The 17,010-nt window shown below is 39.2% G+C and overlaps 1 protein-coding gene across 1 annotated transcript in view; it reads right to left on the bottom strand.

The window, feature by feature from the left end:
- Positions 1–7,235: 7,235 nt before the first annotated feature.
- The window catches only part of LOC143018423 (uncharacterized), a 32,250-nt gene continuing 22,475 nt past the window's right edge, over positions 7,236–17,010 (bottom strand). Inside the window, exon 4 of the mRNA XM_076173782.1 lies at positions 7,236–8,557. Within this exon, the coding sequence (XP_076029897.1) occupies positions 8,390–8,557 (168 nt within the window). The 3' untranslated portion in view covers positions 7,236–8,389. The remainder of the gene's footprint in view (positions 8,558–17,010) is intronic.

Raw genomic sequence — 17,010 nt, 5'->3', positions numbered from 1 at the left:
TCCCTGAAAAAGCATAGACTCAGAGGTGACTTGATACAGGTCTTTGAAATTCTAAAGGGACTTGACAACATCAAAAGTGACAAAATTTTCACATTGAATGAGAATCAGACAAGAAACAATGGTCTCAAAATATCCGGAAATAGATTCAATTTGGAAGTACTGTAGGTAGAAACAACTTCACCAACCGTGTAGTTAATGAATGGAATAAATTCCTGCACAGGTAGTGCAATATAGTTCAGTTCGAAGCTTTAAGAGTCATTAGGATAAACACCTAAGCAAGATGCTGTAATGATAATTAATTTTATATATATTTTTGTTATCATTTGTCTGATTTTCATTTATTATTAGTTATATGTCTATTATTATTTACTATTTACCTATTTGTTTATTATTTAATATACCTGTGCATTTATTTATGTATTTTATTTGTTATTTACATTATTATAGTTTTTATTTATTCATTTATTATTGTGATTTTTTCGCATCCAACCTAGATATGGACCAAAAGGTCTCCTGTTGGCATGCTTTGCCTTTGTAATCCTTTGTATTTACCTAGTTGTACCTAGTTGTATTTTACGGGAAGGGGAGCTATGCTCGTGGGGTCCCGTCTTCATATCCCATTTTATCTAAACTATTTTTAAATTCATGTATTGTTTTTGCACACACCACTTTCTCATCTAACTTGTTCCAACTGTCTATTGATCTGTGAGGAAAGCTGTTCTTTTTCAAATCTCTTCTATAGCTGTCTTTTTTTATTTTCTTTCCGTGTCCTCTTGTATTTCTGTCATCCCATTTTATCAGATTCTCTCTATCAGTAATTTCTATGCCTTTCATGATTCTGTAAATAGCTATCAAATCTCCTCTCTCTCTTCTTTGCTCTAGTGTCTGTAGTTTAAGTTTTTGTAGTCTCTCTTCATATGATAGTTTTGAGTGTTGGTGCCAATTTTGTAATTGCTCTTTGTATTCTTTCAAGTTTTTTTATACATTTTTTTGTACTTGGTGACCATATCGTTGCTGCATATTCCAATCTTGGTCTTATCAGGGTGATTAGGATTTTCCTCACCATTTCTTCATCCCACTTTTCTATAACATCTTTTTCATATTTTCTTTTTTCCTCTCTGCACTTTTGTACATATTCATTTCTATAACTGACTCTGTTCTTTTCTCGTTTTTTCCTTAGCTTCAAGTCTTTTCTGCTTTTCTTCCTCTCTTTCCTCCTTATTCATTTCTCTTTTTATCCATACCTTTTTATATTGATCATTTGTTGCTAGTTTCCCTGTCTTGGATAGAATTTTCTCTGCCGTTGTTTGTGACCTGAATTTAATCCTAATTGGTCTGGTCTTATCTGTACTATATTTTCCGAGTCTGAATTTTTCCTCAATTTCCTTTATAATTTCTGGTTCATCTTCCTGGACTAATTTTAATAAACTGCTTACTCTTTCATTTTCCTCCTTGATTCTTGCGGTTCTATCTGGGTTATGTTTCTCTTCCATTCCTAATATAATTATACATTTCTTTTTGTCAGCTAATTCTCTTACTATATTCTCCTTCTGTCTCATCACTTTAATAACTGAGTCTCTGGGCAAAGTCTACTCCCTCCTCATTTCCTTCCATTTCCCTCAGTAATCCCTCCCCTTTTCCTCTTTCCCTACGTTCCCACTACTCCACGAGCAATTTCCCCCCCACCCTGCAAAAACACTAGGCACTTCTCTTTGCGTTGGGATCCACAGACTTCAGTTTTCTTCAGAACGTTATCCAAGCCGTCCATTCGCTGAAGTGTGTGTGTGTGTGTGTGAGAGAGAGAGAGAGTAGAGGTGTCGGTTCTGTCAACATACAATCCTTGCTAGGTTGATAGACTCACATGCTTCATCTGTGTGATGAAGTAAAACTTGGGATGTGTCTGGAGGATGATCTAGGTAACGCAGACCTCCTGGTAGAAGTCCCGCTACTACTTACTCTCGAGGCAATGATGGGCAGCAGAGGAAAAAAAAAGAAGACATAATGATTAAGTGTACTGGAAAAAAGATAACCATATTATACCGCAGACAAGGGAATATAGTTTAAATTCATGAGTGCATTATGTTGAAAGTTACTGTGGAAGATGGGGACCCCATGGTCAATCCGTCTCCACAGGATGAGGACATATACAGACCTTGTGTATTACTCCAGGTGGTTTTATTAAGGTGAGGACAGAACTCCAGGCTAAGAGAATTGAAGTCTGCTAGCCTTTCGACCCTGTGACTACTTTATCAACTTTTGATATGTCCTATGCCGGGCTGTTGACAAATGTAATGAGGTGGATATCGAACTAAGCAACTGAAACTAAATCACCCAGGATACATGTCCGTCATATACCATCTGGTAATTTTTAATTAATATATATATATATATATATATATATATATATATATATATACATAGGACACACCCAGAGACATAATTTGATTCGTGACTCACAACATGATTTCTCCAAGGGTAATTCATGTGTGACTAATCTAACCTTTTACACTAAAGTATATAAGACGTCAGATAACAATGACAGTTACAATGTTATTTACCTTGACTTTAGCAAAACGTTCAACAAGGTGCCCCACCAGAGACTACTAAATAAACTCAAAGCACATGGCATGGGAGGAAAAGTGTAAGAATGGATTAGAGCTTGGATCAGAATTAGTGACAGAAAACAGCGGGTCACCATAGATTGTGTAGAATCCAAATGGGTGGGGGGTGTTTCTGGTTGGGTTCCCCAGGGCTTGGTTTTGGGTCCCTTATTGTTCATTATGTACATAAACGACTTGGACAATGTGATTAATAGTGATGTAATTTTGCGGATGACACTAAAATAGGACGCCAAATTAGGTCAGGAGACGACGCAGAGATTCTGTAGGACGATCTTAACAAAGTGTTCACATGGTCGGTGAAATGGCAAATGAACTTCAATGTCTCAAAGTGCAGCGTGTTAAACGTGGGGCTACACAACCCCAAAAATAGATTCAGGTTAGATAATACGTTTTTAGAAAAACTGAGTGTGAGAGAGACATGGGAGTTCTAGTGAGTCCGGACCTTAAATCCAGGAAACAGTGCATTAGCGCCAGGAATAAAGCTAATTGAGCATTAGGTTTCATTACTAGGACGGTTACGAATAAAAGTGCAGAGGTAATTATCTAGCGTTAGACCCATCCTTGACTATGCGGTACAGTTTTGGTCTCCGTCTTATAGAGTGGACATCAACTCACTAGAATCAGTACAGAGGAGAATGACCAAAATGATACATGGGCTCAGAAATTTACCTTATGAAGAGGTCTTGGCTTAGGCACCTAAACTTACACACTCTGGAATGATGCAGAGTGCGGGGTCATCTAATAGAGATGTTCAAGTGAATCAAGGGTGACGCAAACAAGGTCATCATATTAAGACAACAGGGCAGGATAAATTTAGATTTAAGAAGGAAATAGGCAAGAATTAGTTTACTAATAGGGTGGTGAACGAATGGAACAGGTTTAGTGACCATGTAGTGAACGCTAAAACTATCAGTTGTTTTAAGAACGGTTAGACAATTTTATGGATGGGGATGACAAGTGGTAATGGATATGCAACTGCCTAGTGTAGGAATCGTGGTCTCTTGCAGTCTTCTTCATTCTTATGTTATGTTCCTGCTAACCACTACTTCCACATCTCCGTCACTGTATTCAAGAAGCACTGAGCTGCAGCTAAGATTTCCGATTTTTTTTAATCCGGCGCGAATCATCATGGTGCAGGTCGCTCTCTTTCAATATTCCGGTGCTTCCCAGTCGTCCATGCTCTCTAGCTCTCACACCCACCAATAGTACACAGGATCAGCTATCCGTTGCACTTTACCGCTATTGAATCCTTCAAATGGTTCTAAAATGACAATATTACGATATTTTTCCTTCTTTGAGTGAGTAACTTATTATATATTTTGTCTATTCTTCTTTATATTCTTTTAGTATCCAGTTTGCGATTCCATCCGAGCCGTGCGGTTTTCTGATATCAAGGTTCGTTATTTGGTCGTGTTACTATTATTTCCCTCATGGGGGGGGGGGGGAATCTCACTTTTCGCCCCTCATCCCGACGTGAAGTGTTTGCTCATGACTTCAGCCATTTCTGTATACCTTGGCGTAGTTTCAATTTTTTTTTTTAGTTTACCGTGTGTACCTTGACGTCATTCCTTGACGTCATTCCTGTATTAAAAAGCGGACAGTTGAGCACAGGAATGACGTCAAGGCACACCGAGTATCAAACTCGCTAGTGATTCATGTAGATACTCATGGCCACTTACCAGACTGGGACAGAACAGAGGTGCTACAGAAAGGACTTCCTAAGAAAAGAAGAAAAATAACTGAAGCAGCTTACATCGCTTCCCATCCAAACAAAAAACACCTCGATGGGTTTATTAAACTGACAAAAACGGCGAGCCGTTTGATACTTCGCGAGGCAGAGCGGAGGAGGACGAGAGGTCAGGTCGATGATGACGGAACGCGGAGAGCTTCGGCGGGTATTTAGGGTGTGAATTGTTTGAAAGTGTATGTACTCTGAAGAAGTCCTGGTAAGGACGAAACGTCAGAATAAATCACTAACGGTTCCCTGTGTTTATCTCACCACCCATCCACTCATATATATATATATATATATAATATATATATATATATATATATATATATAATATATGTATATATATATATATATATATATATATATGTATATATATATATATGTATATATATATATATATATATATATATTTACATTGTTGGATTTATTGAGCTCCGGATTTATTCCATGGTTAAGATGGTAGAACGGTCCATCTGGAATATGGTTATCGACTCGACAACCGCCTGGTCGGCTGACCCGGCTCCTCTTCACCCGCCGGGGAACCTGGACCGGCCGGGAGAAGAGAATAGACGGGAAAGAGGCCTTCTGGCAAATAAATAAATAAAGAAAAAAGATGCCAGTTGGCCAGTAACAGAAGATTGAAAAAATGCTGTTTGGCGAGAAAAAAAATATGGCTGTCCAGCAAAAGAAGAAGTGCCGGCCGTCCAGAAAAAAAAAAAACGCTTGACGACCAGAAAAAAAAAAAAAAAAAAAACGGCCGGCTTGACCAGAAAGAAAAAGAAAAGCCGGGTGTCGGGAAACGAGAAAGAAAAAAGGAGAAAAAAAAAGAGGCTGGTCGGCTTAAAAAAAATCTTGCTACAGGAGTGATAATGATAATAATAATAAGAGGAAGAAGAAGAAGAATCCAGCCGGCTAGGAAGAGTGGAGAAAGAAAATAAGGGCGGCCGGCCGGCTAGAACGGGTAGTAAAAGAATAGAAGTCGGCCTGTCGTGAACCAGAAAAAAACATTAAATATAAAAACCGGACGGCCAGAAAAAAAAGAAAAGGAAACCGGCCGAAAAAAACAGTCGACTGAAGGGGGGGGGGTGAGAATAAAAAAGTATGGCTGGCAGGAAAAAAAATCTATATATTTGGACGGAATGATGGGCGCCTGGACGACCGGTCGTCTTAGATCAGGAGGGACAATGGCATTCAGACAATGAAAGGGAGAAACAAGACGCAGGGGAACATGGAATAGAAGTGAGAAAGGGATGGGAAGTCAATGTGGGAATTTCGTCCGACGCAGAGTGGTCCTGACAGAACTCAACGGAGCCCGACTGACTAACTGTTCCGACGCAGGCGATCGTGAGGGGACCCGATGGACGAACGGAATCCGACAAGGAACGGTCCTGACGGAACCCGACGAACCGACTGAGGGTTGTTGTAGCAGCAGAAGAGGTGGCAAGCCAGCAACGCAGTTTTCTGCGTTTATAATCTTTATGAGACAAGAGCCGCGTTTGTCTATCTATCACACTATCTACACAGAGGCCTCGAGGTCCCTGTGAGCCGACGAAGAGCCTCTGGGTCGGAACGATCATCGCGAATTGGGAAGAGAGAAAACTGGAAATCTGGAGTCCAAAAGCCTCCGGGAGTGAAAGAGAAATCGACGCCAATTCAACTCCTCGGGACATCGTTTAAGTAAAAAAAGATGTACAAATATTTTCATAGTTTGAAAGATATTATGATGTGAGCGTTCGAATAGGAAAGAAATATCTCCATCCATCATGCCCTATCCTTAAGCCTCGTTCTGTCGGAGGTCTGTCATAGTTTCTCATAGTCTGTCGGAGTCGCCGCATCCACCAATTCATTCACAGGTCTCGACAGTTTTCTTTCCAAAGCTTTCTTTCAGCTTGACAGGGAGTCGGGACGACGTCGGGAGGAACCTCCACGGGTCCCAACAACGGAGGAAAGAACGAGGCCAGGTCGAGCCTAAACGCAACTCGAAAAGATTAATAAATAGGTATGTAGAATTGAATGTAAAATTCTGAAAATTTGCAAAAGTAAGATGCCGTCACGGAGTGACACAATGGGGAATGAGACAACATAACCTGAGGAGAAAAAGGACCTCGAAGTCACAAGTAATGATAATAATAATAATAATAATAGTAATAATAATAATAACAACAATAACAACAACAATAATAATAATAATAATAATGATAATAATAATAATAATAAAAACAACAACAACAATAATAATAATAATAATAATAATAATAATAGTAATAATATTGATAATAATGATAATATAGTAATAGTAATAATAATAACAATAATAATAATAATGATAATAGTAATAATAATAATAATAATAATGATAATAGTAATAATGATAATAATAATAATGATAATAATAATTAATAATAATAGTAATAATAATAATAATAATAATAATAGTAATAATAGTAATAATATTGATAATATAGTAATAGATATTGATAATAATAATGATAATAATAATAGTAATAATAATGATAATAATAATGATAACAATAATGATAATAGTAATGAAATAAATAGATTTAAAAATAACAGATTACAGAAAAGATATTTTTTAAGAGGTATAAAAGTACTTTTTTGTACAAATGCGTTAATTTGTGAAAAAACGACAAGAAGAAAAGTTGAGACGGACGACATATATGAATTTAAAATAAAGTTTGTGAACTGGAGGCACAGAAATTGTACCCCTCGAGCTTAGCTCCCAGTCAGTACCTCATAATGAAGTCAATACACATAAGTAGAGACATAAGTACAGGGACGACAATCACCTTGAGCACTGATTTAAATAATTACTGGGTAGGAGTGAACTAAGGGGGAAAGGGACTGGCATGTTCTGAGTCTTTTTCGACCCATAGCTCAGCCCTGCTACCAAGTCCTAAAAGGCTGAAGTCGTCCCCACCCGACGTCCCCTTTCCATCCCATTGTCGCATCATTCTTATGAACCAGTAGACGGCTCGACGATTGTTGGTTGCAATTCTTTCCAGTATGGAAGTCTGGATGTTTTTTTTTTTTTTTTGTCTCCCAAGGAGGATAAAGACCAATGTTTTCTTCAGATGCACTTTATTTACCCTTGGCGCAGACCAGCTGCGACCGATGACCTTCATCATTCAAATATTCATGGTCAAAGAACAAGCAACAAATAAACCTTATAATAAAGATATAAGCAGTTGGCGAACAAGCTCGGGGTATGCATATACATGATGGGGCAGTACCTTCAACGAGCCATATGTGATAGTGATACCTTTTTTCTTCTAATTTATTAAGCATTCTGTACATTCGAAGAACTGACCCTGCGCGTTCTTCCTGTATATTTAGTATCAAGACTTTCTTTGCAAGTTGTAGGTGCAAATTGCACTCTGATGCCTGAAACCTGGCAAAACTTGACCAGAGTCTATAGACAACGTATGTCACACATTCACGGTTTTATTATAGCTGTTGCCAGGTGATTTAATTCATTTCGTGGCAGCTCCCTCCACAGGTGGCGTAAGAGATATGCATTGGACCACATTTAGGAATTAAGATGATAGAACGAGTAAAGCAAAGTTGGCATGAAGATACGCAAATTTTGTTTTAAAAGACTTGATATTTTATGGTCCAAGTGGACAGAAGAATTAATATAAAACGTTGAAAAACACAGAACGATTCTAAGCAGATCCGAAGAAGAATTCGAAGATTTATTTCATATAGTTGTGATTTAAAAAACTTTTATCATAATCCAAGTGCTGCAAATGCATGTGAAACCATCCTTTTCTCGCTGTAAAAAATAACTGAAAATGTGATCTTTTATTTGTTTTGGTTACTAAAGATAAGTTAAAACTAGTAAATACCTAGCTACGGCCGAATCCGTCACCTTTGTCCTGTATGTTTTCAAAATTTACCACGATTCCAGCACGTGGTCCAGGACCATGGTGAACAATGAAGTAAATTCGTGCATATAGCACGCCCACCTCCACCGCTTCCAGTCGGTCGTATCTCCTAGTGTTACTGGTTCATTTACTTAGTGGTAGCCCTTAGGACAAACCGTCTGGTAAATCTTCTGCTTCCTAGTGGCGTAGACAGTGTGGTAGGTCTTCTCCGTCTTGGTGAGAGACTTGACGAGGGTCTTGAAGACTGTGTGCGTGATGTACTGCGGAAGCGTGGCCACACGAGTCTGATATTGGGGCACCTGCAACGAGAGGAGCAGAGCGTAAATTAGGGCCCGTCGACTGCACATGGCAAAAACGTTGAAGCAGGTGACGCCGCTTGGCGAGGAGACGAGTGACGTCATTTGCCGTTGAAGGGAAACCGCTCATCCCTCCGATGTCGTTTCCTCGACTGAATAAAATCGTTGTGCATTAAGGAGAATAAAACCTGTGGAAAACGTTGTCGGAGAGAAAAGGGTTAGTGATATTATCTTAATCTCTTATTCATTCCTTGAGCTCAAAAGAATTGTTCGGTTTTCCTGATCCACAGAATTGTGGTTTTCAGCCAGAGGGTAAATTTATGACATCCTGGGAGGTAGGAAAACAATATATTATGGAGTAAATATTTCGCGCTTAAAAACTTAGCTATGGTTTTCCATTTTGGGAGAGAGAGTAAATTTAGCACGATCTGAGGGGTGCGAAAATAGCATAGTGGGGAATAATTCTGTAATTCACTAAAATAAAAAGGAGATGAATGAATGTCTGATGGGAGTGTAATGGATTGGGGGTGGGTGCATGCCTTGGCTGGTCACCTCCCTTATGAGGAGGGAGAAGTCTTTGGTATAGATAGGTAGATAGATGAACAGCTATAACAAGCTCTCTGCGTGAGATGTACATTTACAACTTGTACTTCTGTGTAGAACTTTCAAATGGGTCAGTTGGGAGTTGTACATTTCAGAACTTTCTCCCACCTCCGCACTTTTTGTTTTTACTGATTTGCTTACTAAATTACTCGTTTTTATCTATTCGTTTATTTATTTGTATAAATACTTGTTTATTTTTAATATATTTATCTACTTATTCATTTGTTGGCTATCTTCTATCATTTATTTATTCATTTATTTATTTATTCATTTATTTATTTATTTATTCATTTATTTAGAATGATTGGTTTTTGGTGACCAAAAAATTTATTGACAAATTATGTTCGTGTCTTGCATCGTGATATATGGTGTGGAATTTTGCTAACACTTGCGCCAGGTGACACGAGGGTGAGCATTCTGCATTACACACAATTAAGTCCTCGTGACAGGAGAGGCACGGAAAATGTTCAGGAGACAGAACTCTGCATGACGGGAAGTACTCATAATGACAACAACAACACCGCGAAACATCGACGAGACTTTAAGTGCCGCTGTTACTTGACACGAGCAAAGAAGTTGTCGCCTTAACCACCAGAAGGAGAGTTGATTTTGTCCGTCTCGAATGCATACCCTTCGGAGGAAGAGCCATGCAGGCGACACTCGGGAAAGGCTGGTCGATGGACGAAAGAGAGGATGAGGAAATGTCTTTGGCGAGTCTTGCAAAATCCCCAAGAAGAGGAGTCGATTAGCGACAGGAGCCCAGACAGTTCATCAGATGCAGGTGAAACACAGGATAGGCAAAGAGGAACACCGAAAAAGCGTGACGACAGCTCGGAGAATTCAATATAGATAAAATAGTTATCCAAAACCTCTCGTGGCTCTGGGTGTTTCTGTTACTCTGACAGTGGGTGACACTGATTTGAATAAAATAGCCTGATGGTGCCCAGAATAAATTCAAATTGCTACTCGGTACAAGGAGGGTTTGTTGGTCCTGCCATTATGACACGAAAATTAAAAAAAAGACTGCCACAGGCCAAAATATAAAAACAATACTAGTAATTTGAATTTTCTATAAAATGCAAGCTCGATAAATAACTACATAAAAGAAAATTACTGCATACACATACACACACACACATATATGTATGTATATATATATACATATATATATACACATACATATACATACATATATATACGTATATATATATATATATATACATACATATATATACGTATATATATATATATATATATATATATTGGGGTGGTGCAAAAAAAAACTGAACCCTCTAGTTTGGTTCAATTTTGTATAAAAAAAATTCTGTACAAAATTTCAGCACTAGTGAAAACATTTCAGAGGTTGCTATCAGGTTGCAGAGCAATTATACTGTAGCAAAGGGCAGAATGTAGATTTATTCAAAACTTGTCAACAACACATAGTGGTCATTACAGATTCTCAGTCGCCACCCGTAACTCTTGCCCCCTCATCTCCTTTTCCCTACAGACGCTGTGGCTGCAGCTGGTGTCTAGTAGGGTCACTTAGTACCCTCACCGTCTTCGCTGATAGTGGTTGTGCTGTTGTTGTACCCACGGGGTGCCATACACGTCACAAAACAGTTGTCTGGCTCATAGGACATCCTATAGAGTCCCTTAAAAAGACCCATCTTCCATCTAGGGGGGGGAATAATGGCGTTGTTCATGAACTACAAGATCAACAAAAAACAACAGGTGAAAATGGCTGCTTTGTCTGCTGTTAGAGATGTTATGGAAGTGTGGGAAAAGGGACGCATCCCAACGGTGTTGAAATGGCATGTTGTGGAGAAAATAAAGAAACTTTTCAATGAGTGGGAGAAACTAAAAAGGAACAGAAATAATAATAAGAAATAATCACCTGCTCTACTTCAGAAACATGACGAATGGAAGAATGACTTGGATGATGATGATCTGTTTGACATTGCACATGCAAATGCTCTTGACATGATAAAGATAGATGAAGATCGTGAGTTTCTGATGCTGCAACGAAATAAAGGACGAAAAGGCTTAATAGCTGGAGTAGATAAAGTTCTTTCACAAAAGGAAGAGATCACTAGAGACAAGGAAATATCACTTAAAAAGAAAAGAAAGAGGTAAGCAACCAATTTTGAAGCAGCAGTGCTCTCAAGTTCAAGTTCACCAAGTTCGAATGAAGCAAGTTCAACATCAGATGAAGAATATGTTGCCGACCCTCAGCAGCCATCAACTTCGAGACAAAGTAGATCAAAGCCTAAGAGAATAAAACTTTTGGATTCCTCAATGCTTGCATCACTTGATACTGCAAAATTAAGTGACAGCTGCTTCTGAAATCTTGATCCCAGCAATCTGTGTCCATAGGCAAAACCCTGGAGAGCGAGACAAAGGAATTGGAAGGCAACTGCAGAAAAATTGATGCAGGATTTCAAAACAAAATCTTCTCTTCAAATACACTGGGATGGCAAACTAATTGAAGATAATACTAGTCATGAAAATGTTGAACGCCTGCCAGTCCTAATTTCTGGCCAAGGAGCTGATCATCTTAGTATCCCTAAGCTTGCCAGTGGAACAGGCCAAAACACTGCAGATGCTGTACATCATTTAGTATTGGAGTGGAATATATCTGATCAAGTAAAGTGCATGTGTTTTGACACCACCGCCTCCAACACAGGTTATAAGAGCGGTGCTTGTGGATTACTAGAGCAGAGAATGAATAAATGTATGCTGTGGCTAGCTTGCCGACATCACATTTTGGAAATAGTGTTAGAAGCTGCAGTTTCTGACTCCTTCCCAGCCTCCTTTGGCACACATTCAACTGTTTAAGAGATTCAAAGCAAAGTGGGTGGAAATTGATAAGACAAATTACCAAACAGCAACAGATGACTGCATTGCAGAGAAAATCTCAGATGCAGAAGAATTGATTAAATTTGCTCAAAATCAGCTTAATGAGCAGCAGCCCCTTGATGACTACAAGAAATTGCTCGAGCTAACGCAAATTTTCCTTGGTAGTACACCGAAATCAGGAATCAGCTTTAAAGCACCCGGAACCTATCACAGAGCACGATGGATGGCTAAGCTAATTTACTGCTTTAAAATCTGGATGTTTAAGACTGAGTGCAAACCGACTGAAAAAGAGGAAAGAAGACTGAGATTTGTTGTTTTTCAGTTGCAATATACGGCGTCCGAAGCTTCATGCGCCCCCGTTCAGATTTGCATTTTATGCAAAGTCTGCAGCTGTACAAGCAAAAGAATGATAAAATTGCAAATGATGCACTGAATGAATTTTCGAAACAGCTGTTGCACGAGACAAAAAACGAAATGAAGCGCACTCTACAGATACCAGTAGACTTAAAACTGAGCAAACAAACATCAATGAATCCTGAATCAGCTGGAGAAAAACAACTGCAAGATTTCGTTACTTCCAACACAAAAATATTCTTTGAAATCCTAGGTTTGCCTTGCACATTTCTTGAAAAGGATGCTGAAGAATGGAATGATGATGAAAGTTATGTGAATGCAAGACACATCGCATATGGGTTCCAAGTAATAAATGACACTGCAGAAAGAGGTGTACAATTTATAGAAGAACAACAAACTGATAACCAATGATGAAGAGCAGAAGCAATATCTTTTACAAGTTGTGAAACGTTACAAGTCGTCTTTCGCAAACAAAAACAAGAAAACAATACTCTTGTTTCATAAGAAACAAACTTAGACTCTTGTAAGTGGTTATGATATGCCTACTGGGAAACTTCTACTTAAAAATAAAAGTTAACGCGTTATATGCTGTACCTCAGGGGTGGTGCGTAAATGAGCGTGCCTATGAGTTAATATTTAATGAGCCCACTACTAGTATAAAATATCATAGTTTTATCCCAAATTATGTATCTACATAAGAACATAAGAATGAAGGAAACTGCAAGAGACCATAAGGCGTACACTAGGCAGCTCCGTATCCATCACTACCATAAAGTTGTCTAATCGTTTCTTAAAACAACTGATAGTTTCAGCGGTTACTACATGGTTACTAAGTTTATCCCATTCGTCGACCACCCTATTAGTAAACCAATTCTTGCCTATTTCCGTTTTAAATCTAAATTTGTCCAGTTTATAACCATTACTGCAAGTCCTGCCCTGTTGTTTTAATATGATGACCTTGTTTGCATCACCCTTGTTAAAGCCTTAGATCCACTTGAACACCTCTATTAGATCACCCTGCACTCTGCATCTTTCCAGAGAGTGTAAGTTTAGGTGCCTAAGCCTCTCTTCGTAAGGCAGATCTCTGAGTCCATGTATCATTTTGGTCATTCTTCTCTGTACTGATTCTAGTGAATTGATGTCCATTCTGTAGGACGGAGACCAAAACTGTACCGCATAGTCAAGGATGGGTCTAACTATCGCTAGATAGAGTTTAATAATTACCTCTGCACTTCTATTCGTTACCGTCCTAGCAATGAAACCTAATGCTCTGTTAGCTTTATTCGCACTCAGTTTCCTCTAAAAGCGTGTTATCTAAGCTGTATTTATTTTCGGGGTTGTGTAGCCCTACGTTTAACACGCTACACCTAGAAATATTGAAGTTCATTTGCCATTTCACCGACCATGTGAACAATTTTTTAAGATCATCCTGCAGAATCTCTGCATCGTCTCCCGACTTAATTAGGCGTTCTATTCTAGTGTCGTTCGCAAACTTACTAACATCACTATTTATCCCGTCGTCTAAGTCGTTTATGTACATAATTAACAACAAAGGACCCCAAACCGAGCCCTGGGGGACCCCACTAGTAACATTACCCCACCCAGATTTTACTCCATTTATGGTGACCCGCTGTTTTCTGTTACTAATTCAAGCTCTAATCCATTCTAACACTTTTCCTTCTATGCCATGGGCTTTGATTTTATTTAGTAGTCTCTGGTGTGGCACCTTGTCGAACGCTTTTCTAAAGTCAAGGTTAATAATATCGTAATTATCATTGTTATCTGACGCTTTATATACTTTAGTGTAGAAGATAGAAGATTAGTCACACATGACTTACCCTTGGAGAAACCATGCTGTGAATCACGAATTAAATCATGTCTTTCGATGTGTTCTCTGAGTCTATTTACTATTACTGATTCAAGCATTTTTCCTGTAACCGATGTCAAACTGATTGGCCTGTAGTTCCATATAGACGATCAACATTTTTGCATCGTCTGCGAAGAAGATCATAACTCAGGGGACATATTATTCATAATAATCACTCCTAGGTTGTCAGCGTGGACGTTTCGTCCCCCGCTGACCACGTGATTCAACCCGAGATGGAAGCTTGGAGCTGGTCGGCGCGGTCAGCACCTGACCCAGGCCGGAGGAATGTGACCCACGCCAGGGTAGCGTGAGGCTATGCTTAGCCTCCCAGGGCTGCCAACTAGGCCCAACTATCGGGGTCACCACGACTGCTGTGCGCATGCGCAGATCGCCCCCACCCACTCTCCCTCACCCTCCCGGATGTGCAAGAGGGAAGGGCATGGAGATGGAGGAAGACACTTTACGGCTGTTCGCCGTTGAGGGCGGACACCCCCCCCCCCTCCTCCCTGTTCTACAGAGGGAGGGCACCGCCTGAAGGAGATCAGGAGAAGGAGATCGACAAGAGCTGTCGGAGTACTTAGCGGCTGCACGCCGTTGAGGGCGGACACCCCCCCCCCCTCCCCGATCTACAGAGGACGAGAAGAGATATTGTTCGCCTTGAAGACGGATCTCTGTTCTGGAGCAGGAGACCAAGGAAGAGTCGCAGCGCCCGTCCACCAAGAAGAAGGACACAGGGGACTCGCCTGGAGGAGATCACAGCGACGAGCGCCCGTCCACCAAGGAGAAGGACACAGGGGGCTCGCCTGGAGGAGATCACAGCGACGAGCGCCCGTCCACCAAGGAGAAGGACACAGGGGACTCGCCTGGAGATCACAGCAACGAGCGCCCGTCCACCAAGGAGAACAACACAGGGGACTCGCCTGGAGGAGTTCACAGCGACGAGACGCCCGTCTATCGCCTGGAGAAGGAATCGACACCCGAGGAGAATTCGTCCTCGCGCCTGCAGAGCCGAGGAGTGGTTAAGTATACTTTTTTTGTATATATATATATATATATATATATATATATATATATTTATATATATATATATATGTATATAATGAATAGGCCGTGTTAGATATCACACTGGTGATATTTATATTTTTGTGTTCAGATAGATTAGTCGTGCTCTTGTTTATCCAATAAACACATCTTAGTTGGTGTGACGTGTGTTTCCCTCTCGCCTTCTCAAGTTTCCGAGTATTACCGTTCGAACCTATTTGACATAGGTCCTTCTCTTTTTCCACTTTTTTAATTTCTTCCTCTCCCAATGATATAATCCTACTATTCTTTTTCTTCTTCTTCCAGATTCCATTATACTACACCTCTTAATGTTGAATTCCATCTCCCACTTCCTACTCCATTTCCATACTTTATTGAGATCACTCTGCAGCTACTCACAATCTTCCTCGGTGCTCACTTTTTTCAAAATGTTTGCATTGTCTGCGAAGAAGCTCATATAACTTTCAATTCCTTCATCTATATCATTAATATACTTGTATATAGCAAACATTATTGGGGCCAAAATTGTTCCTTGTGGAACTCCACTAATCATATCATCCCAATTGGAATGTTTGTCTCTTATTACCACTCTCATTTTCCTTTCATGCAAGAAATCTCTCATCCACTTAAATATTTTGCCCTGTATTCCTCCTGTAGTTTCTAATTTCTTTAGCAATTTCTTATGTGGCACCTAACCAAAAGCTTTTTTCAGGTCTAGAAAGGCACAATCAGCCCAGCAATCTCTTTCTTGTATTATATCTATTAGTCTTGAATAGAAACACATCAAGTTTGTGACACATGATCTTCATTGTCTAAATCCAAACTGCCTCGGATTTAGTAAAAAAAAAAAAAAATTCCAAATGCTTTACCCATCTAATTTTGATCATTCACAAATTTTAGTTACCGTACTTGTAAGAGAGACCGGTCTATAGTTTGTAGGATCTTCTTTGTTTCCCCCCTTATATATTGGTACTATATTTGCCGTTTTCCAATCTTCTGGAACTTTTTCCTTCTTTCAATGAACTGCTTATTAGACCATGCATTTTGTCTGTTAGTTCGTCCCTGCATTCTCCAAAAATCCAGTTTGCCATTTCATCTGGACCATGCGATTTTCTAACATCGAGATTACTGAAGTGATTCATTATTTCATTCCTTGTTACTTCTATCTCTTTCATAGGGGGGACTTTCCCCTCCCACTCGACATCTGTAACTTGTATGTTCTCCCTCGTGAACACTGATTTAAAATGCTTGTTCATAATTTCTGCCATTTCTATTTCCTCTATGCATTCTATTCCTCCTTGTCGTAGTTTCACTAATTCTTGTTTGTTTTTCAGTTTGTTGTTTACAGATCTATAAAATAGTTTTGGTTGACCTTTAAATTTTTCTATGACATCCTTTTCGTATTTTCTCTTTTCTTCTCTGCGCACTTGTGCATATTCATTTCTATAACCAGTATATATTTTCTATTTTTCGTTTTTATTTTGTCTTTCTTCCATTTTATCCAAGCTTTATTCCTTTTATTTTTTAACTGCTAGATATTTTGTTGTACCAGCATTCTACATATACTTTTTCTTTTTTTTGTCTTGGAACATACTTTTCCACTCCTTATAAAATGTTGTCGAACTTTTCCATCTCTTTTCTACTGTTGTTTCCTCTTTGTATGTCCTTTCCCAGTCTGCTTTTTGAAAAACAAAAAAATCTCATTTTATCTAATTTTTTTCCATACATAATTTTT

The sequence above is a fragment of the Oratosquilla oratoria genome, chromosome 34 (assembly GCF_046742065.1).
Source record: "Oratosquilla oratoria isolate Oo_2021 chromosome 34, ASM4674206v1, whole genome shotgun sequence".
Taxonomy (NCBI): Eukaryota; Metazoa; Arthropoda; class Malacostraca; order Stomatopoda; family Squillidae; genus Oratosquilla; species Oratosquilla oratoria.
Note: the sequence above shows the minus strand (reverse complement) of the source record. Positions and strands in the feature narration are given on the sequence as shown.